Source organism: Cantharellus anzutake (genome assembly GCF_015039405.1).
Source record: "Cantharellus anzutake strain C23 chromosome Unknown EI90scaffold_88, whole genome shotgun sequence".
NCBI classification, from domain to species: domain Eukaryota; kingdom Fungi; phylum Basidiomycota; class Agaricomycetes; order Cantharellales; family Hydnaceae; genus Cantharellus; species Cantharellus anzutake.
The window spans coordinates 224,835-246,661 of NW_024067038.1; the positions used below are offsets into that span (position 1 = coordinate 224,835).

At 48.8% G+C, this 21,827-nt stretch overlaps 5 protein-coding genes and 1 non-coding gene across 6 annotated transcripts; 3 read left to right on the forward strand and 3 right to left on the reverse strand.

Moving 5' to 3' along the window:
- The first annotated feature begins 6,897 nt into the window (after nucleotides 1–6,897).
- Nucleotides 6,898–6,970, forward strand: EI90DRAFT_t241. The gene has a single exon. It is a non-coding gene; the product is annotated as a tRNA-Thr (tRNA).
- A 1,899-nt stretch (nucleotides 6,971–8,869) lies between these two features.
- EI90DRAFT_3081841 (uncharacterized protein) lies at nucleotides 8,870–13,467 on the reverse strand. Its single transcript, XM_039061966.1, has 14 exons — nucleotides 13,196–13,467; nucleotides 12,454–13,107; nucleotides 12,170–12,395; nucleotides 11,651–12,118; nucleotides 11,404–11,601; nucleotides 11,079–11,344; nucleotides 10,267–11,023; nucleotides 9,963–10,157; nucleotides 9,809–9,889; nucleotides 9,530–9,748; nucleotides 9,444–9,505; nucleotides 9,185–9,397; nucleotides 8,952–9,133; nucleotides 8,870–8,894 (listed from the first exon to the last, which is right to left on the reverse strand). The coding sequence occupies exons 1-12, from the start codon at nucleotides 13,288–13,290 to the stop codon at nucleotides 9,325–9,327; spliced, it is 3,294 nt and encodes a 1,097-aa protein (XP_038910124.1). The 5' UTR covers nucleotides 13,291–13,467; the 3' UTR covers nucleotides 8,870–8,894; nucleotides 8,952–9,133; nucleotides 9,185–9,324.
- A 636-nt stretch (nucleotides 13,468–14,103) lies between these two features.
- On the forward strand, nucleotides 14,104–15,321 carry EI90DRAFT_2893211 (uncharacterized protein; the record flags this gene model as incomplete). Its single annotated transcript, XM_039054002.1, has 5 exons — nucleotides 14,104–14,413; nucleotides 14,546–14,798; nucleotides 14,916–14,964; nucleotides 15,029–15,169; nucleotides 15,238–15,321. Coding segments are annotated over 5 exons (837 nt in total), but the record flags the coding sequence as incomplete, so codon positions are not given.
- A 506-nt stretch (nucleotides 15,322–15,827) lies between these two features.
- On the reverse strand, nucleotides 15,828–16,482 carry EI90DRAFT_3081853 (uncharacterized protein). Its single transcript, XM_039061967.1, has 5 exons — nucleotides 16,319–16,482; nucleotides 16,223–16,257; nucleotides 16,125–16,164; nucleotides 15,952–16,070; nucleotides 15,828–15,884 (listed from the first exon to the last, which is right to left on the reverse strand). Exons 1-5 carry the CDS (start codon nucleotides 16,473–16,475, stop codon nucleotides 15,867–15,869), a joined length of 369 nt encoding a protein of 122 aa, XP_038910126.1. The 5' UTR covers nucleotides 16,476–16,482; the 3' UTR covers nucleotides 15,828–15,866.
- A 1,164-nt stretch (nucleotides 16,483–17,646) lies between these two features.
- EI90DRAFT_3132465 (uncharacterized protein) lies at nucleotides 17,647–19,200 on the forward strand (the record flags this gene model as incomplete). Its single annotated transcript, XM_039064478.1, has 3 exons — nucleotides 17,647–17,744; nucleotides 17,798–18,086; nucleotides 18,139–19,200. The coding sequence occupies 3 exons, from the start codon at nucleotides 17,647–17,649 to the stop codon at nucleotides 19,198–19,200; spliced, it is 1,449 nt and encodes a 482-aa protein (XP_038910127.1).
- A 1,070-nt stretch (nucleotides 19,201–20,270) lies between these two features.
- EI90DRAFT_2940221 (uracil-DNA glycosylase) lies at nucleotides 20,271–21,673 on the reverse strand (the record flags this gene model as incomplete). Its single annotated transcript, XM_039055239.1, has 9 exons — nucleotides 20,271–20,393; nucleotides 20,450–20,567; nucleotides 20,614–20,730; nucleotides 20,787–20,831; nucleotides 20,889–20,941; nucleotides 20,999–21,150; nucleotides 21,202–21,325; nucleotides 21,385–21,435; nucleotides 21,500–21,673. The coding sequence occupies 9 exons, from the start codon at nucleotides 21,671–21,673 to the stop codon at nucleotides 20,271–20,273; spliced, it is 957 nt and encodes a 318-aa protein (XP_038910128.1).
- Between the last annotated feature and the right edge of the window lie 154 nt (nucleotides 21,674–21,827).

Genomic DNA, 21,827 nt, shown 5'->3' on the forward strand with positions numbered 1-21,827 from the left:
CACATGATAACCCAGCTGATCAAAAGCCAGCTTGTTGAGAACGGGAGTGCCGTGGAAAGGGAGGAACCCCATGAAGAGGGTTTTTGAAGTGCCAGTCAGTGAAAGCTGCACCCCAACTGGGTGACTTGCCTGTTAACACCTTGAAAGATTGTAAATATCCATGTACAAAGGTCGAAATCGAACCTGTAAATGAGGCAAAGGCGAGAAAGATTACGGAAGTCACACAAAGAAAGAGGAACACGAAAGTAAGAGAGGCCGACGCACGAAAGATGACTGGAAAAACCCCATGCTCGATGAATATTCTGATCTCACTCAGGTCTACTACATCGCTTGCCGCTGTGTTGATGTCTGCGCTACTCGATTCAGGGGCCACAGGAATGTTCATCAGCAAGGAATTCATCCATAAACACCAGTTTCCAATGACCTCCCTAGTTTCACCCATCCCAGTCACAACGTCAATGGAACTCAGAACGAGAATGGTCCCATCTGTCAGAGTCCGCATGTCAGTTCGCGCGTAAAGATCTCCCCAGGAAACTAGTCATTGTAAAAGCTGGGGAGCCAACCCAGCTGGCAATAAGGCCTTATATACATAAGTCCCGCAACTCATAAGAGCGCGGCTACATTGGGAATACATGGTAGCCGATAGAGAAGCGACATGAGATAGGGGAATAGGTCATGCGGATAAGGGGGCGATAACGGGTAAGGGATGACGTGATAGTGGAAATAGCGCATTGAATACAATCTGCATTCTAACTACGGCAAATCACACACAGATATCGACTTATGGGTACTCAACCTATCCGGATAGGGGTCCAGGCTGGCCGGATAACCGTCCATGCCCTGACACCATCACAGAGGAAGTCGACATCATCCTCGGTTTTGGGGACCACTCTGAGCATTGTAAGCTCGCTGTTGCAAACCTTGGCCAACAGACGGTTATTGTTGGCCACCCATGGCTTCTCCTCCATAACCCCAAGGTAGATTGGGTTCAACAGAAAGTGACAATGACACAGTGTCTACCTGAGTGTCAGAGAGCCATACCCGCAGGAATAGAATCGATAGAACCCGGAGATGAAGTCTTCATGGTTCACGTGATGTTGACGCACGACATGCCGGAGATTCGAGCCACCACTACCCCTTCTCAACAATTTGCAGAGAAGGCCTGGAAGAATGAGCCATCCCCAGAGGGGGGGGATCCCTGAGGCCTATCGCCTCTATGAAGATGTCTTCTCAAAGGAAGTATCAGAGTCTGGAATATTGTCAGAGTCTGGAATATTGTCAGAGTCTGCAAATATTGTCAGAGACTGGAATACTGTCAGAGTCGGGGAATAATGTCAGAGTCAGACAGTTGAGGTCGGAGGTGGTTGCAGAGGTCTGTTGGAGCACGCGTGCGGATATGCAGGCGGAATTATGTGGCACATCCGGAAGCGCTGTTCAGAGTTAGCAGAATGGGATCGCGGCCTCAGTGACTCAAGTGGAGCGCTGTGCCCTGAGCTTGACGTTTGGGGGAGATCCCTTATTTACAGACTCACATTTACAGTGGACTTCAAACAAGACTTGCAGGCAGAGTGGACCTGTAGGAGGAGCACAGACTCCGCGAGCACGGACTCAGAGGGGGGGAAGCCCCCTTTGCAGAAGGAGACTCAGACCAGACAGGGGGGGTACTCTAGTTGATTTCAGACTGAGGTCCCCAAAAGTATTTACAAGGTATATAAATAGGCAAGAGGGAATATAGAAAGGCCGGTCAGTCCGGTGCAGTCCGGTGCGGAGATAAGTGGGGATTGTCAAACTAAATAAGGACAAGAGCCCGGGAACTGGAAATGAGGAACAGATCAATAAACAATAAGTGGCAAGGGTTATTGATGAATAACTGAATGAGATCAATAACCTAGTGCCAATAAAGAGGGGATCAAAATGCCGATATTGGCAGGGAAGCAAACAATAAATGGCACTCAGCAAGGAATGAATGTTAAGCTGCCAAGTGACAAATGGCCAGAGGAAAAGCGGAGGTCAGCGCGCAGCACTGATACAAGTCCACAAATCAGGATGCAGGGTCGGTGCGATGCCGACACAAGTCCGTGGAATGGGATGCGGGAATCAGTGTGGCACTGATAAGTCCGCAACAGAGGGTGGTCTGCCAGTGCTGTCACAAATGAGGACAGCATGATGACCAGCAAAGGTGTGGGGGGAGTGTTGACCTGACTGCAGGGTGTGGAGGTCAACCAGGAGCAGCAGAGGTGGGCAGAGGTCCGGATGTGGAAGATGCGCAAAGTCTCGCTCAATAGGGCAGGGGGCCAGACATCGGATTGAGGGCTGGTTGGATCGGGTTTTGGGTCGGCAGATTCGCCTATCGGCTTTGATTCACCACTGATGGAGCCCCAGGATTTGTCGGTCATGACAGGAAGCATTTAATGCATTACCTCCGCAGAAGCCATGGGATCATGCAATAGATATCCTGCCTGGGGCTGATCTCCCATGGTCATGCACCTTCCCTTTGTCCTGAAACGAACAAAAGGAACTTGATGAGTTTCTGCGGGAAAATCTGGCCAATGGCCGCATCAGGCCATCTAAGTCCCCAATGGGGGCCCCAGTATTTTTCATTAAAAAGAAGGATGGGTCACTCCAACTTGTTCAAGACTACCAAAAGCTGAATGAGATCACAGTGAAGAACTCATACCCACTCCCACTTGTGTCAGATGTGCTCAACCGTCTTCGAGGCTCGAGGTACTTCTCTGTCTTAGACCTCAGATGGGGTTTCAACAATGTCCAGATTAAAGAAGGGCATGAATGGAAGGCCACCTTCCACACCAACCGAGGATTGTTTGAACCTTTGGTTATGTTCTTTGGTCTCTGCAACTCCCCCGCGACCTTCCAGACGATGATGAATGACATTCTCCGAGAGTTTATTGACAGAGGTGTTGCCATCTGTTATATGGATGACATCCTACTTTTCACATCGACTCTTGAAGAACATTGTCAGGTCACCCTGGAGGTATGTACTAGCCACCCTGTGAAGGACACAAACTCTTCCTCAAACCAGAGAAATGCAAGTTCGAGCAAACCCAGATAGAGTATCTAGGGCTGGTGATATCAGAGAATCAGGTAGAGATGGACCCAGTAAAGATCAGAGGTGTCATGGACTGGCCAGTCCCAAAATGAGTCAAAGACATGCAATCCTTCCTTGGATTTGTGAACTTCTACCAGAAGTTCATCCATGACTTCTCTGAAATTGCCAGACCCCTGAACACACTGACACGGAAGTCCAGACCTTGGAGATGGGGCAGAGAGGAACAAGAAGGGTTCGACACCTTGAAAAAGGCTGTCACCTCAGCCCCTGTCCTTGTCTTCCCTTCAGACGAGGGGCATTTCCGACTAGAGTGTGATGCCTCTAACTTTGCGACTGGAGCTGTTCTCTCTCAGCTCCAAGAAGATCGGCAGTACCACCCGGTAGGGTTTATGTCCCGAAGTCTGAATGACGTTGAGTGGAACTATCAGATCCATGACAAAGAGATGCTTGCAATAGTCCGTGCTTTGGACAAGTGGAGGCATTTCCTGGAAGGAGCAGCAGAACCTTTTGAAGTCTTCACTGACCATCGAAACCTCTCCTACTTCCGGTCAGCCCAGAAACTCAACCGATGCCAAGCCTGATGGTCCCTGCATCTCTCTCGCTTCGACTTCACGCTCACACACAGACCAGGAAGACTCATGCAGAAAGCAGATGCCCTGTCATGACAAGCAGACCACCCACAAGGAGAAGAGGACAACTCCAAGGTCACACTGCTACGCCCAGACCTTTTCCGCATCGAGCTGCAGTGGCTGTCTCTCTCCCAGCAGAAGAGGAGGGATTCCTGCAGCGGATCAGAAGGTGCAAAAGGATCGAGGGCTGCATTGCAAGCATAACCCATGAGTTAGAATCTGGACCTGAGGTGCCTCTAGGGTGGGAGCTACACGAAGGGCTTATGCTCTATCAAGGAAGGGTCTATGTTCCCCAGGACCCCCTTCTCTGCCATGACATAGTCCATGCCCATCACAACACTCCAATGGCTGGACACCCTGGTCGGTGGAAGACATTAGAACTCATGTCTCAGAACTACTGGTGGCCAGGGCTCTCTCGCTACATTGCCAAATATGTATCTGGATGTGACACCTGCCAACGGGTGAAATCCTTCCCTACTCAAAAGACTGGGAAGCTCATGCCAAACAAAGTCCCAGACCAATGCTGGCAGATTATCTCAGTCAACGTCATAGGAGAGCTCCCCCTATCCCGAGGGTTTGATGCAATTATTGTTGGAGGAAGCGCCCTCAGCGCATGTATTTACACATGTTTATATTACTATATACAATCCAAGAGTTAACCGCCATGTTGTCCAACCGCCGTTGACCTGGTCCTTTCAACAGGTTATGAGCCCAGGCGGCTCGCCTGGACACCTGAGGTATCAATCAAATCCGCCTGACTCTCGCGGTACCCCGGCCTGTTTTCCTTAGCCATCTGAGAAAGTCCTCAGGCTTGAGGCAGGAATCTGCGATAAGTCCCGCTGGGCCCGCATCTATTTGGAAAGCCCTCAGTTTGAGGCAAGAATTTGCGATAAGTCCCACTGGGCACGCGCTTATTGTGAAAGTCCTCGAGTTTGAGGCAAGAATTTGCGATAAGTCCCGCTGGGCATGCACTTATTGAGAAAGCCCTCGGGTTTGAGGCAGGGATTTTGTGATAAGTCCTGCTGGGCACACATTAATCAAGAAAGTCCTCAGGCTTGAGGCAGGAACCTGCGATAAGTCCCGCTGGGCCCGCGTCGATTTTGGAAAGTCCTATTTATTAGGCACCGGTAATCTCAAAGCCCATGGGACATGGCACTTTATTGCTGTAAGCCCTTAGACAGGCATGCAATTTTTACCTCACATTTTCCTCACCCCCTCCTTGCCACGTCATCACCTCTCTTTAATTTTTCTCACGCCTCATCGCACCACTGTTATTCAGAGGGTGAAAAATTTACACTCCTTCCTCATTCAATCATCATGCCAGCCACCACCCCATTCGACAAACTAAGTGACGACAATTATACAGCCTGGTCCCAGTACATGAAGGCTGACTTAGTCCGGAAGAAACTCTGGGGCTATGTTTCTGGAGATATACCCCGACCACTTGGAAGTGCGCATCACAGGACTGTTCAGGCCTGGCAAGAAAAGCACGATATTGCCGCAGCTGAGATTCTACTCAATGTCTCTCCGAAATATATCGGTCATTGTGATGACACTGATGCACCTGGAACCTGGAACAAACTCAGAACAATATTCCGCACAGAGGGCAGTAGTTCTATTGCTGCACTCCGTTATCAATTCAATTCTATGCGCTACAACGGGACCACAATGCGAGAATGGATTACCAAAGTTGAAGATGCCGCGCGTCATCTTGAAGATGTCAAGTCCCCCATGATCCCAATTGACATCATCAACATCCTAATTCACAATCTCCCAGAATCATACTCCCCCCTAATCGTCGTCGTTGATACTCTGTTGGATGACCCCCTCCGACCCGTGGACTCTACAACCATTCAAGATGTCATCAGGCGACTTCTAAATGAGGAAATTCGCCTCGCTAACACTACACACGATGGAGAACCCTGGGCTGCCAAAGTTGCCAAGGAAAGTAGGAACACAGACAGGTGTTATAACTGCGGGCAACCAGGACATATCAAATTCGAATGCAAACTTAGCCCATATGAAGTTCAGACATGCCGCAAGCGCAGGAACAAGTTCAAGAACATAAATGTGGATGAAGCAAAAATGGCAGAGCAAGATGAGCCTAATTATGAATCTCATGCCATTTATTAATTACATGCTCCTTCGTTTGAGAGGGTGTGTTGGAGGAAGCGCCCTCAGCGCATGTATTTACACATGTTTATATTACTATATACAATCCAAGAGTTAACCGCCATGTTGTCCAACCGCCGTTGACCTGGTCCTTTCAACAATTATGATAGTGGTTGATCGCCTGTCGAAGAGAATGCATGCCATACCCACCACCACTCAGATGGACTCTGCAGGTGTAGCCCACCTCTTCCTTGAACATGTGTGGTGACACCATGGTCTCCCAGATGAGGTTATCAGTGATAGAGGAACCACTTTCATCTCCAAATTCTCTCAAGAACTAAGTAAACTCTTAGGTATCAAGCCTACTCTGTCCACCGCCTATCACCCTCAGACAGATGGGCAAACTGAACGAGTCAATCAGGAGATTGAAACATATCTTCAGATCTTTGTAAACCACCAGCAAGATGACTGGGCAGACTGGCTACATTTAGCTATAACAATCATATCCACTCAGCTACTCATCACACCCCATTCGAACTTGACACAGGCCAACACCCTCATATGGGGGTAGAACCCCCCAAGTCTACAATGGTAGAAGCAGCTGGAGACTTTGCATCATGGATGGCACAAATGCAAGAGGAGGCGAAAGCAGCCCTATGTCAGGGACCAGTCCGGGGTCGAGAGCGTCCGGGTATATCGCCCGGCGCTGAGGGCCCGGTGGGGTATGAAGTGGGCGTGTACAGCAATGGGTCCGGCGCAGGCAGATGTCCCTGAAGTGGGAATGGTGTTAAATATCATTAGAAGGAAGACTAAGCCACTTACCTGAAGTGGGAATGGTGAGAAGAAGACTGCTTCTCTGGTTCCCACCCCAGGTATGTTTATATACATGGTGCTCAGGTCACATGAGAGTTGCCATGTCGTCCCCATGCACAGCCCCAGCCACCCGGGTATCCCCATGGGGGGTCCCGAAGGGATCTGCTGCATGCTGGGTGTACCTGGGGGTCATCTGGGGCATCCGGGGCTGGGTGCGTTGTGCATGGGTCATGGGCAGGTTAGTAGTACATGTTAGAAACCACCTCCGCCTAATGCGGGCATTTAGTGTAATGGTAACACACTCTTGGTATCTATGCAGGGTTCTGCGGTTCAACTCCCAGAATGTCCATATTTTAGCATTTAGGTTCCCAAGACCACGTGTACAAATTCCAACAGTACATTGATCAAGGAAAGTCGTCTGTGTAAATAGAAATAGAAAGAATAGAGAATGAGACAAAGAAGAAATAGGAAGAGGGGGAAGTGGAGGGAGGAGGAGATAGGAAGGGGGAGAAGGGGGTAGCAGGTGGAGTGGAGCCAGGTGGAGCCGGGTGAGGCGGGTGTGCCCTGACACCCTAACACATGCAGCTGAGGAGATGTCGAAGTACTATGATAGGAAATGGGACGAAGCATGGGAATACCATGAAGGAGAGAAAGTGTGGCTCAGTGCATGTAACTACCCAACCGGTCGGCCAACCAAGAAACTAGAACACAAATGGTTAGGTCCCTTTAAAATCCTCAAGATAGTCTCACAAGCTGTGCTGAAACTCCAGCTCCCCAAGGGATACCAGATGCACCCTGTTGTGTCAGTCTCAGATGTTCGTAAGTACCAACCAGCTGAGATAGCAGGACGCCCTATGCACTCGGAACCAGGGCCCACTATCATCAATGGGGGCGAAGAGTATGAAGTGGAGAAAATCCTTGACTCCAAGCACATTCATCATCGACTCCACTACCTTGTCCAGTGGAAGGGCTACCCCAACTCTGAAAACAGCTGGATACCTGATCGTGACATTTGAAATGCCCCAGACCTCATCACAGAATTCCATCAGCAGCACCCTTCTGCTCCTGCTCCACATGCAACCTCAACCACTCCAAGACGTAGTGGCATAAGGAGGGGGTGATGTCAGGGCACAACCGGGTCTGGACTGTTTACTCATGACTGATGACACATCAACCCCAGACCGGCACTGCCCGATCACAATCCCCAGACTGACACAGACATGTAATATATTTTCTCTTGTAAAGCGGCCCTGCATTGCTGAGTACCCTGACCTTATCATTTCCTGAGTAGCAAGTGGGGAGGGTAACTTTCTTCTCTCATTCTCCCCCTTGCTGCTCAGCTGGAATCTCCATCACAACCCGCTCTATCGGGTTCCCCCATTGAAACCGACCCTCTCCCTTTCGGTCTCAGCTCCAGCAAGAGCTCCAGATTCCTTGACTTAGAGACCGAGCAGCTCAGTACTCTGACACTCTCCCACCATCATGTCTGATCCAACAAAAACTGCTGACACCAGTCATGGGCTAAGTCTACACCCATCTAATGATGCCATGGACACTGATGGGTCCATGCCACCAGTTGACTCACCTCATCAGCCATTAATGCCTGGCATTAACAAGCTAGACTCAGTACTCCTACTGATTTGCGACCTGCAGACCCAGTGCCTATTTCTGCCATGGCCAGTTGTCTCCAGTTACAGGTGAGTTTACCCAATCCCAAGCCGACTATTCATCAGATGAGCCCCAATACCTGGGGCAAAGTTATGCACCTGAAATGATGGCACCTATACAGGTGCCACCATATCCAATGTTTGCCCCAGGCATGTGGACAACACAGATCAACATGTTCATATATTGATGATAACTCAGGTGATATGACTGCAATCTCAGAAATCATACCACCCAGCTCCCATGAGGTCAACAAGCCCTTGTACTTGTCTATAAGAATGGGACAGAGTGGGTTTCCCAAAGCCCAACTCTGTAACAGCCAACAATGTTGTGTAGCTGAGCAGGATGGTTTTCCAGGCAAGGATATTTCTTTCTTTCTCAGACATCTCCCCTCATTTGCCAACCCCCAACAGGAGTATTAAGTCAGGAAGGATGCTGGAGTAGCCAGAAAGGGAGTGGGATGAGTGGAGGCTAGGATGAGGATTCCAGGATATGACATGAGGGCAGCAACTGACTGCAACTTCAAAGGTGAATTGATGGAAGCATCTTCAAGCTATAATACAGACAAGAACTGTTCAAACATGAACAATCTGTGGCCTCACACCTGCCTGTTTCCACAAATCATTAACAGCATGCCCCAACAGCAATTCAAGGGATCTACTCACCTTAAATGCAAACAAAGCTCATGAATCCTTGGTCGCTTGTCTGGTTCACGTTCAAAACAAAGGGAGAGAAGCATCCCAAAACTACTTAAAACCACCCCATCATATGGAAGTTGCCCATCAATAACAGAGGGTATTCGGATATCTTGCTCTATCCAATTAAAGGGAGGTTGATTGGTGAGGATCTGCTCTCTACGTGAGTGGAATTGCTCTGTGTCAATATTTAAAACAATCACCTCAGTTGCCGTACATCCAAATGCCCAGATATCACTCGGTTCATTCCGTTGGATGGAAATGCCGCTAAATAATTCAGGTGATGTGTATCGAAGAGTGCCACAGATGGTTGATGCCTGTGCACGTGTTGTCACAGTGTCGTTCAGAATTGAGGATAAGCCAAAATCACACAGACGTGCAATGGCATTGGCTTCCGTTGATACAACAATATTTGCCTGTGATAGTGTAGAAGACTTGTGAATAAAGATAAATCTAACTCACGGGTTTGATATCGCCGTGGATGACACGCCGGGAGTGCAAGTAGACCAATCCCTGACCAACATCGTGAACCTATGCCAGGGTTGGGTGCTTTCAAACATATCCCTGAGAGCCATCAAACTCACCAAGCCTTGACGATCCGCTTCTGGGTGTTTCGCAAGATATTCTTTGACATTCCCATCACTACACCAAGTCGATATCAAGCACACAGTCAGAGTGTCTTCGAAGGCCCTCGATGTCCAACCAATAAACTTGACCACGTTTCGGTGTTCCAGACCATGCCATATCTTTACCTCGCGCTTCAGCAACTACTCAAAGTAATAAACAAGTGATCAGTCGATCGGCCAATGGAGACACTATTGACGCACTCTAAGAAACCTTTCCCATGGACCTAACTCCACCAGATTCACTGCTGTGCTAAGCTCTTTCACGCAGACAACATCGGCAGCCTGCACACATCAAGTTTGAAAAGTCAGAAGAACCCTTCCCCAGAAGCATGGATAAAACGACATGTCAACATACAGTCCCTACATATTTCCCCATGTAGACATCCCCAAAGCTACCTCGACCCTTGCGCCGCCTATGATCGTAATCGATTTTTCCCTCAAGATTAGGTGATTGTATCTTCGCAAGCTCTGCGCAGAGCAACTTGTGCGCAGTCATTGCGTTCATCTCCTGCGTCGCATTAGGTGCATGTTGGCCCAGGGACGGCCAGTCCTGCGATTGAAGTGGTCCGTGACGGTTTATAAAGTTCATGGAAGGCATACTCAACAAATCAGTACAACCGAAGTAGATCTGTCACCTCTGTCACCTCAACATCACTTACTTGAGTGTGTGCCTGTGTTTGCGCCTGCCTCATCGGCTCCATATGACGAGCCTGAGCATGCTGCTCCGCCATCCCGCTCCTAGATAGGTCCTCCATACCCTCCAATGGCTCCACATAAGCCTTTTCGCCTGTATTATTGCTCACTTCCCCAGACCCAATTTTAGCGATAGTAAAAGCATGACGTACTCTTTCAGCTATCGCTGGGCTAGTCAATTGAAAGTGAGGTATCTGGAGAAGTGCATTGCAAAGAGGGGGCCATTCAGGTAATCTGGACTCGAAGCGAATAAGGGCTTCGATGCCAAACATGAAGAGATTGAAGCCGGGCGGGCTCCGGACTGCATCAAGAACATATCTCAATGCGATGCCGAGAGGGATGGAATCAATGAGACGGAATTGAATAATCGACCCGAAGAGATGCCCAGTCAGTACGAGCTCCTGGGCAGGATAAGACGATCGGAAGAACTTGTACTCGTCAAATAACGAATGAAGCGTACAGGCAAAAATCTCGTTTTCCCTTGGATTAGTAGAATTTTTTGACTCGCGCAGCATGTCAATGACCACACCGACGGAGATGTTACCATCATACATTCTCCGATAGATCGTCTCAACTTCAGTTTCAATCTCCGGAGAAAAAGTGACAAAGGTGAGCCCAGGCTCCCCATCAGAACCTGGGTTCAAGTTCATAAGTCTGGGATGAAGCCGGTAGCTGAGATTTTGAATATCAGTAAAGTATATTGCATCGGTCGGAGACATGTTGCTGTGAACAGATGAATTGTAAGAGCTTTGGTATGTGTTTGTTGGACGTAACCAACCTGTTACGCAGCATACAGATAAATATAGTGATAGTCTGGGGGTTGAGGGGCACGGTTTGGTGTTTAACTCCAGGGTCCTGCCGTTCAAGTTCGCTGTTGATTTTGACGTCCAAAAACTCCAGCACTGCGTGGATGAACATTTCACCATATGTAGTAGCATGATCAGACAGCCACTTGTCAAGATTGAGATACCCCCGTCGAGATGCAAGGGCAGCAACATCCAGGGCAAAGACGAAAGTGGAGACGTCCAGTAGAGAATCGAGGATCTAACAAGAAGTGAGATAATTGGCATCCGGACCTGATCATGTTTACATAGACATCGCACCTTCGAATCCTGCGCCACATCTAGTATCCGGGTGATGTTCGCCGGGCTTTCTGCATAGGAACAACTGAATGCCCAAGTCAAATACGCGGAGTCAATTTGCCAGATGCGCATGAAGACGAGCTGATGATTCGGGTGCCCAGCCAAAAACATGTTAAGCAGCTTGGTGGAATACTCTTGCTGCGTTGGGCCCCAGGGTCTCTGCTTGTGGTTCGTTAATGAGAGTACGATCCTATGCGAAGGGACGTACCGCAACTTGTAGGAGGCCCATGTAAACCAGCTCTGCACTGATCTTAACTGCGTTGTTAAGCATTTTTCCGACGTATTGAACCACATTTGGGGCATCGGAATCTCCGAGTCTCACCAAAGTTTCGATAAGATCTAAGGAGTTCCAGGTATGGCCTTGCACATTCGCAACAAGAGCTTTGATGGTGGAACTTGCTCCAGCAACATCATCGACAGTGACAATACGCCTTCCAGGCAAACTGACTAAATTGAATGTATCATTTGGGAGTGAAAGGAGAGCATCAAGGAGGCGAAGCTGGTAAAGAGTGTTTCTCCAAGCCTTCCAAAATGCGCAAATGGAATGCGTGGCACTGTCCCTAGGAGTGTTTCGGAAGATTGCAGCGAGAAGCTTCAAAGTGGCAGTATCGATTCTCGGCCGTCCTGGGTGGTCAAAGGCATATAAAAGAACGTTACACCAGTCTATGGAGCCCGACTACTCAAGTTGTAAATGCCAGTGTTACCGAACAATGCATTTGACACCCACCATGCTGCAAATCGCCATTATGAGAGATGCAACATCACACAATGGTGTGCCTTCAGCAGAATAACGGGCCAGTGTCGACAAGATTTGAACTACCTGATTTTCATGAGGAGGAGATGACGCTGACAATCCAAAACGCTGTAGAAGCGCCAACACAGTGTCAGGATCACTTGTCAGTCCTGGACCTAGTTGACAAAGTGCCTCTACGAGTGAGGTACCGGGCGAAAGGCTGGATGAAGCATTAGGGAGAACAAGAGAACACCTCGATGGAGAGGGGAACGACGAACCTTAACTTTGGAAAGATGCTTCGTAGGATGGGCCCTATTGTTTCCTGGCCGAATTTCACCTGCGCTGCCGAAATGAGCTTGACTCGCTGTACGGGGTCCAATATGGGACTGTCAGGGGGTGGATCGCTCAGCAAATGACTCAACAGCCTGGCAAGTTGCTGAGGAGTCAAATCATCCGCGGAGCCCGAAGCGCTGGACGTAACAGATGATCCCGGAACAGGCTCAAAACTGGGGCGGGCTACCAATGCCCGAGCAGCATCTTCGAGGTTAACACGAACCATCAGGGCAGCTTGGGCAGTAAGTTCTCGACGATTGCTGCCGCTCACGACGGAACTCGCCAAGATGAGCTGCTCAAGTGGCTTAAGTTCTACCCGCTCTACGAAACGCGCCAGGTCAAAATGCCGAAAAATATCCCCTTCGCCAGTGTTCACTGCATCATGGAAACAGTCCGCAAGGAATGGGTCCCTTGCTAGCCTCTGGGTTTCTTGAACGAGGAGACGGAATGTGAGTGCGGATGAAGTGTCATATTGCTGTGAGGTACTGCTGGAGGATGACTGAAGTCGAGAGGCTGACGCTACTATAAGTCGTCGAATGAAATAGAGATATGCCTCTACCCCATGCTGCTCGCAAAGTGATCGTATTTCAGCCTGATTGCTATGGACCAGTAAGGGTACATGATTTCGGGTAAGGATTAGTTCAATCAGGTCATTCAATGAGGAGGATGCGCAAGGTGGAAACCCGCCTTCCATATCTATCTTCGCTAAGAGTAGAGAGGAGATAGACGATCTTGACAATAATTAACCCATAACTTTCCCTTGAAGAGGAGAAAGACGACATGGATTATCTTCGCAGACCGCTCACTCCCGTTCTCCCCTCCTTAAATCGATTGTTGCGACCGTCAGCCCTGCAGATTTACTCGTCTCTTTGAACGATGGCGCGGCCAGAAACCCCGTACAAGTCGTATGCCAAGGTGTGCCCGCAAAGGTTTATTCGGAAGCAAAACCAACAGGGGTTCCAGGCTCCTAAGTTGGGATTTTGTAGGTTTTCTCAAGCACCTGCTAGGGCAAGTTCGGCAGCAGCAGCAGCAGCAGCCATTTCTACCCTGAATGACTGGATTTACTCTTCTCAGAACACCGCTTAGCGGATTGGTCCCCCTTTCCCCTCCTCTTTCCCCAACGTGGCTCGCCTTCAACCCATCCTGGAGGGCTGAGGAAATGCAAACCCTTACCCCTAAGTAAACACGACCTATTCTGACTATAAACAGCCTTCGTTTCAGTCAATCATCGAGACCTTCCTTTGACCCTCAAGCACTCTTTAAAATAATCACCCAAACGCCAAACCATGTTTGCATCTTCAGTCGATCCCGGTCCGAATGTCAAAGATACCTCTCCCCCGTCTCACAGACCGCCACGGATCCTCTCCGGCTTCTCTCCTAATAAACTCATGAAACGTAGAGATTGCACCCGTCCCTCCCAGCCGGAAGTCCACCCCACTGCTCTTTCGATCAAAGTGGTCCTTTCTGGCTCCAAACCCGCGATCCATTCGTCCTCGTCCCAAGACTCTTCCAGAAATCGAAAAGTATGGCGCTATTTATACCGTCCAAAACCCAAGCAGTCGGATTCGTCGAAGTCTCGGGCGACGCTATACAGAGAATTACTCGACGAGACAGCTGCCAACACTGTTATCGCTAGTCTGAAATCACTTCCACCACCTATTCATCACCGTATCACTCCTAAGCCTGCAAGCACAACTGGGGACACTACGACTCCTTTCTCCGCTTCTCCAGTCAATCTTGTTTCTAAACCCCCTAATCCTCAGCCTGCAGCGATCACCTCGACAGCTGTGCATGCCGTTTGCCTCGAGTACAACGATGAAGATGCGAATAATAAGATCTTCTCGTTGTGGAAACCCTCAGATGACGGGGCGGCCGTCAATTCGTCATCCACTCCACCAAGCTCAGGTTCCATACTATCTTCGCTCAGTCGTATCCGTCTGGTCAATCCACTTTCGCGTGGCAGCGTCCCCACTCCTCCCATCGTCCCATTATCTCGGATAGCGATTCCCGGTTTCGGACCACGCGCTTCAGTGAAAGAATATGTCGAACCCCATATAATTTCTCCGCAATCTATACTATTCAACAATGTGGGCCTTGACGCGACGCTGATGGGAGCCATACCATCCCCTAAAACGATAGTGGATGGTATGAACGACGTATCGGCTCAACTCCTGGCAATGGGCTTGGGTGGACCGTTGGAGTCTCCGGGGGATGCGGCTCTCCAAGGATTATTGCCCAATCATAAAGGAATCTATCCTCCAACTGACAGGTTGTCGGTAATCACTTGTGAGTCCCCCCACCCAAAAGTTCCGCGATAATTGATACTCATCGAACTTCTTTTGGACAGATTGGTACGTCGATCTTTTACAGACTATTTTTTTTCTGCATGACTCAAGTCCCAATCCAGGTGGGGATATGAACTGGTGCTACCAGAGCCCACGATTCAATATTTATCAGTTGCGTTTAATGGGCGCCGGCCTGTTCCCGTGTAACTAACAACTTTCCTTTCCTTTTCACAAGCGCGCCGAATCTATTGCAAACGTCATCATCTACATCCTCACATGTCTCGCTTTCGCTGTTGGAGGTGTCCGAGAGATTTTACCGTTCATCAAGTACATCGCGCAATTTGTTGACTCGGAATGGGATTTCATCAAGTCCAAGGTGCGTCGTTTTGCGGTATATTTTCGACGCCTAACAGCCGTTTCATTAAACCCCCGTCCCTACTTTAGGATCAGGGTAAGGGGGTCGTCTGCGCTGCAACATGGGTGGTGCCTATAGCATTGGTTCCACGCCCTTGGGACTTTCCGGACCCCCCTAATCCTTCTAAGCCACCAGCGGCTTCTGCCGGCCCCTCTTCATCGAATGATCAACCCCTTCCCCCTATTCCCGATAAAACCCAAGGGCTAGTTCGTGGAACCTAGTCTATCGGTTTGGGGAATCACAAGCACCTCCTGCACTCGGTTTTAATAATACAAGCTACGCCACTTCGGCAGTTGAACACTGGAGCATGGACCGAACTAATACTCCTTATCTAACGATCGAGCCTCGCTTTTCTAATTGTCTTGATTCACGACCATTCACGAGATTCACGACCCAATTCATGCATGCCATTGCAATTATCTCCTGCCTGTTGTATCGCTTATTTTCTTTCGACGTGACCATCATCATCCTGTCGCGCCGACTGACTAGTACGATGTGGCTTCCACGCTATATATTGTTGTTTTATAACTTCCGCAGAACTACCACGCTTTCTCTTCACCAGCTTACCCACCTTATAATCACAACGATACATTGGATTGAAAGCTGACTGACAGTGGTAGATTACAAAGATCGCCGAAGCCGTACATGATGGACGTTATCACTGGGTAGTTACAATCTACCATAAATAACATCAGTAAGTCATGGTTCACACCAGCCATTAATGTTTGGAGGAAAACACCCACTCCGTCTGGTTCGATATAGTCAATGATACTGTCACCCTGAAAGCTGCTGGCCAGCTGCGGGGTGAGTTTGGCAGCAAAGCCGTCCAAAACGCCATCGTATCTGTTTGTGACTTCGCCGCCTGGAATAGATAATGAATTTCATCAGAACCGATTTGAAATCATGACGCACATACCATTGTTGTTGACTTTTTCGGCGTATTGTTCAATCTCTTCCTATGAAATCGGCGTAGTGTGAAGATCGAGTTAACGGATAGTAGATGCGTGAACCAACTTTGGTGGCAGAGTCCTTGAAGACGACGATAAATTCTGTATATGCAGAGATCGAATTTGATTCCCTCGTTCTTGAAACCGAACAACGAACACTTACTTCCAGTCTGCTCAGACATGCTGGTATTAGACAAATTAGCTTTGATGGAAGGAGATGTCGTCTTTGGTGGACGCGAGGGACTTATATGGGGTTGGAGGAGCTGCGGACAAGGAGATGCCCAACGAACGCCACAGGAGTAAATGACGCATTTCCACATGATGCCATCGGGCATTGCCTCAATTCAAATCATTACAAATCTCCAACTTCATAGCTTCCGTCCAACGTTAGTTCCGATGTGTCGTCGGTGACCTCCAATGGTTTGACCCGCAAGGATCTCTCCCTGAGGTGACAAGCGCCCAGCCGCAGCCTTATGGACATTGGGATTTAACCTCCGAGGGTTTAGCCGCCGGGTAGCCATCTCATTGCCACATCCGAGGTATTCCGACACACCTGACATTGAACCTGAAAGTCCTCAACCACCCCGCACGGATCCAGGTTTCGGCTCAGCTCAGAAGAATTCCCGGCTGACAAACGGGCAAACGCCTCACCAGCCTCCATTACTGTAGAGCAAACCCCCCGGAAGTAGCCGGAACCTCACCATTTCCAGCAAATGACATGACAACGATACGGACTTGTAATTCCTCACCGTACCGTCGCCATCAATACCGCTAATACGTTTTGATGCAAGTAATGGCTCTCTGAGTTGCATACCTGCAAGGTTTGGTTCGAGACCGACTCAAATTCGTCGTAACTTACAAATCTGTTAATTGATGATCCAAGGTTCCTCCAACTGTCAGCCGAGCCGTTCATGATCAACAAGTCATGCAGTGGCATTTCTAGAGGTTACCTGTAACGCAGACTAGAGTGAAATAATACCCAGTCTCGCGAGTGTGAACGCAAAGAGAACTGAGGGCGTCAGGAAGTAAACATCGAGCTTTTAAGCGTCGATTAAGTACTCGAATGTAACCTGAGGAGTCAGAGCCATCAGGCGACTAACAGATTGGAATAAACATACCTCAGTCTGAGTTGCACTTTAGTGTTATTACAATAGTAAGAACAATAAAGAGCAACTTGGCAAGTAGAAATGAAACCCAACATCAATCATCGGACGTCTCACCGACATAATGTAGGGTCGGGTATCCTTGTGCGGAAACCCCGAGTCAACCGTTGTTGTCTCACATCAGCCGCCCGGCCACCTTACATAAGCACTTTGACGGTGTTAAATTAAAGCTGGCCAATGCATCCCCTCCCTCGCATCTATCTGGCTAGTGGCACTGTTGTGTGAGACCTGGTGAGTTTCTAGCGTTGAGCTTGATTATCAACATCTACCCATTCTGACCCAGGTGACCGATCAGCGGTTAGGGACTCAGCGAAGCTGGCCATTGCTCATGGATACTGAGCTGGAAAGAAGCACCAAGGCGCTTATAAATTCTCTCCAGAGCCGTCTTTTGAAGCCTAATGATGAGGAGATCTCCAGGTTAGGGCGGTGAGTGATGAGAAAGTTCATGGCGGTGACTCTCCCACTGAGGAAGACTTTAGCAGCAAAATTTTTGCGCTTCCCGAAGTAATCTCCAAGAAGTATGTTGTCGAGAAAGAATTGGCTCTTCTCCAGCAGGTTTCATCTGCAGCCAGCAAGGAACTTGACAAATTGGTGATACTGGAGAAGCGACTCCAAAATCGCCAGACAGGGATAGGAAAACTGCCAGATGAAAATTTGGAATTAATATTTGCGCTTGGCGTCCGAACGAGAGAATCCTCTCTCCCAGTCTTGGTATATGCTTCAACGTGTTTTAGATGGAGAGAGGTTGCAATCGGTAAACCTAGTCTTGTGGGTATATTCTCACGCTCGTCATGTTCACTTCTTAATACTTGGTTTATAGTGGGGGACGCTCTCAAGGTTCTTCCCGGAGAAGTTGACGCAATTATTCCTGGACCGATCCCAGCAAGCGCCTCTTGCGGTTACTTTTGGCAAACATATCTGTCTCGCCGCCAACAGCCTGCACCACCATCGGATCCAGCGCTTGACACTTGCGGATCGGATCCCCGAGTTTTCAGTCTTAACCTCCTTGCAGGAGGTGTCAGTTCGTTATCCGAGCTCTACAGATGGTCTGGATGCTCTTTTTCATCTTCTCTCTGATGCTCCAATCCGCCGCTTACGATTTCAATCACGTTCAATCCCTTCATTCTCTACCGTCAATGCAATTAATCTGACTCATGTTACATTGTATGCCTATCATCCATCAATCCCAAGTGCCATCAGCGCTGCTGTCAATCTTGTATACCTCCTCGTGCAGATTGACAATCCTGAAGATGTGGTGAGTCCCGTAACCGGATTCACAGCACTGCCGTATTTGCGATCCCTCACCCTCCGAGGCGTCTCCGAGCACCACGGACTCTTCCCACAAAGCGCAGACCGGCTGGAGTACATTCAATTGGATAATTCAAAAACCCCTCCACCAGTACTCCATTCCTCCCAATTTCCCTGCTTGCGTGCTGCTGAGATCGACTCAGGCAACATCGATGTTAGCCACCTGACGGATTTCTTTTTTCATCACTCTGGGCTTGACTGTTTTTGCATCTCGGGATTGGATAGTGCCCACAACCCGCTTTGGCTGGAACGTCTGTGCGTCGACCCAGGGTCATCCTCCAATATCGTCATCAATGGCTCAGTTTTGTGTCCCTCGCTACGCTTACTGCAGCTCGAATTTCAGCTTTCAGGGATGGCTTACAAGTGGGATCATGCATTGGCGTGCTATCTTCTCCGCTTGCCCTATGTCAGGGACCTTCAGACTTCCACCCCCCTCCGCATCGAGCTTAAGGGAATAACGACAGATACTGCACCTTACACGTTCCAGTTAGCAAGGTCTAAGTCCGAGTCAAATATCGTTCTATATGAGTACCTTTCCGATTTGCCGGATCCCTTCGAACCAGATTGGCTCTGATCTTCGAGCGAGTATAACATTGCGGATGCTACCTTCCTTGATGCTAGCTTGGCCCACAAGTTCTTACTAGGGCGGCGAAGGGGTCGAAGTACTTATTATTCCAATATCTCCGTCTCACCAAACCAATTCTTGTGCGATCCAAGTTATGTTATCCTTCTACAAATGAATGAGATGTCCTGCTTGGCCTTTCATCAAGCGACATTGCCCCCGGCGTCACTGTATCCGGTTAGCTGTGATCTAGCCAGAACGCACATGGTGAAAACATGAATTCTGTATTTATCTACTGATCTTGATCACGCCAGTACGGCCGACAAAAATCGAGAATCCCAATTTTTTTTTGTTGGCCGCTGTAATTTAGTCATCACTCTGGCTTGATGTCTTCCTAAGACGATGTAACGCCAATCCCCGCTGTTAACAATGCTAGCTCTTGGGTCCTTAGAACATTGTAGTTTCCCCAATCCTAGCAATTCAGCGTTATTTTGCTTTGCCCCTTTCAGAACCTCGCGAACGGTTTCACCCAAGCTTGTCCCATAATTCGGGCCAAAATTCGTGGCTGCTTGTTGAGCACAGCCGTAGTGCGGCTTAAGATTCGTCCAATCATAAGCCAGAACCTCATCTAGAAATCCATGCCCATGCAAGCACTATTCGACACGAAACACGATTGCAGAAGCAGAAACAAATCCATGCCTTCTGTTAGAAACCGACTACTCAAATGCTCCAGGATCACATCGCAAATCAAATATCACCCCTCATGCCAACTACCATCTTTTTAACAATGGTCTCAATTATGAGGCATCGGTGGCCAAAATTATCTACTTCAGGCTGAGATAAGCTGAATGTCGAATAGATATCAAACGTTTCCTGTCCAAATGCCAAGTCAACCGGACAACACGGCACAAAAGTATTTTGGAACTGACCATGATTCTATGGTACACATGGTGCGCTAAGACTTAGACAATTGTTGTATGGTACAAGCGAGCCGTAGTTTCTGGTGGATCCAGTTTAGTTGCGATACGTGCCTGTTGACAACAAACCACACTTACGGTACTGCGATATGATTGTTGTTGCATCTAATCTAATTTGCACCAGTCAATAACAGATTCAACGCCATATTTAGACTGAAGCCAGTCATTGGCCTTTTTGAAATGCCCGTTTCCGAAGAATCCTCTATGCACGCTAAGAGGGGATGGATGCTGTCCCAAAGCTCAGGGTCAGCAAGCTTCCAAACTTGAATCCGATTATCACTGACAGCGCTGGTTAGGATGAGATGTTTTTTCTTGTCGAGCTTAGCAACACGCTTCCCAGCGGGGGCACCCCACGCCAGGAAGACGACCCCTCTTCCAATGCCGCCGTTCGTCTTCGAAAGACTAGCGCCTAGGTGATGCAGAGGCTGGATTGGAGTTCAAACACGACGAACCAAGGCCTTGCCTACCTCCATACTTATCAATGAGGCTGATAACGGTATCAGTGAATAACTCCCATCCTTTGTTAGCATGGCTGGCAGGAGCTCCTGCGCGCACGGTCAAAGACCTTCAGAGAGGAGACGATTCGACATTGAGCACTCGATAATTGTTCCATGGACTCACGAATTAATTAGCAGCACACCCTGTTGAGCCCAGCTCGTCAGATCCCTGTCAATGGGTAAGTCAGTTCGACGACTCTAAGAAAATTCGTCGATGAATACAAACCCGTGCTTCGGTGGCTCGAAACCAGGATAGTTCGAGGCTATTTCTTGGTACATCTAGGCACCACGATCCATCAACGATACATTGCAAGGACTGGAACGCGCGAAACTAACATTTCTAAGCGATGGAGGGACCTGGACGCCTTTCCTGACGGAAAAGCACAGGCCATGAGCTTGGCCAGGTCCGTGATATGGGTCTTGCCCAATGATGACGACCTTTAACTTTCCCAGCTCAGTGGCACGAGACCAGTTGTAAATGTCTTTCGCTGGACAAATCCTCAACGTCAGATCCTCCAAATATTGACCTGTTGACTTACGCGGAGGAAATATTTTAGGCGACTTTTTTGACTGATCAGATGAGCCTTCAACCCCTTCAGACCAAAGAAAGCGCTTAAGCTGAATGAAATACGGCTTCCGAATCTCGGACGTTAGGACTTTGAGCTATTATTATGAGGTATTCAGATAAAACTCGTAAACGCGAATAATATTCGAAGGCATACCCAAGTCCGCCCCATGGTCGCACACTCAAGGGAAAGTAGACGTTTTTCTTCCTGTATCGCGTCCTCACGTTAGCATAACGCATGACTACTTGAAACCCAATTTTGACGCATTTACCTCGTCGAGAGAAGTGGTGAACGTGTCCAAATTGAGAGGGATTGCATTAAAAGGCGTTACTCCCCCAATTTTGCGTGCTACGGGCTTGGGAGATACGGAGTCCGAGCTCTCAGACGTGCTAGTGACGACCGCTCCGGCATTCGTCTTTGCTTTCTTATTTGCAGACCCGAACATCTCAGTCAAAGCCATTTGGCGCTTAACAGAAGTCATCTTCGTAGTGACCTCCTCTGCCACGCTCTTCTCAGGGCGAGTGGTGGAGGTGCTTTGCGATTCTTGCGAGGACGTGACGACCGCCTGCGAACTTGGCGCGGGGTCTTCCACATAAGTC

Excerpts from the sequence above, each read along its gene's own strand:
- EI90DRAFT_3081853 (XM_039061967.1), bottom strand. The coding sequence starts at position 16,475 with ATGTGGAAATGCGTCATTTACTCCTGTGGCGTTCGTTGGGCATCTCCT. Across the intron at positions 16,258-16,318 it reads CATGTCTGAGCAGACTGGAA|AATTTATCGTCGTCTTCAAG; the intron begins GTAAGTGTTCGT and ends CTGCATATACAG. Across the intron at positions 16,165-16,222 it reads TCAAGGACTCTGCCACCAAA|GAAGAGATTGAACAATACGC; the intron begins GTTGGTTCACGC and ends CCGATTTCATAG.
- EI90DRAFT_3081841 (XM_039061966.1), bottom strand. The coding sequence starts at position 13,290 with ATGTCGTCTTTCTCCTCTTCAAGGGAAAGTTATGGGTTAATTATTGTC. Across the intron at positions 10,158-10,266 it reads AAACACAGGCACACACTCAA|GACTGGCCGTCCCTGGGCCA; the intron begins GTAAGTGATGTT and ends CTTCAATCGCAG. Across the intron at positions 9,506-9,529 it reads TCAGGGATATGTTTGAAAGC|ATGTTGGTCAGGGATTGGTC; the intron begins ACCCAACCCTGG and ends CATAGGTTCACG.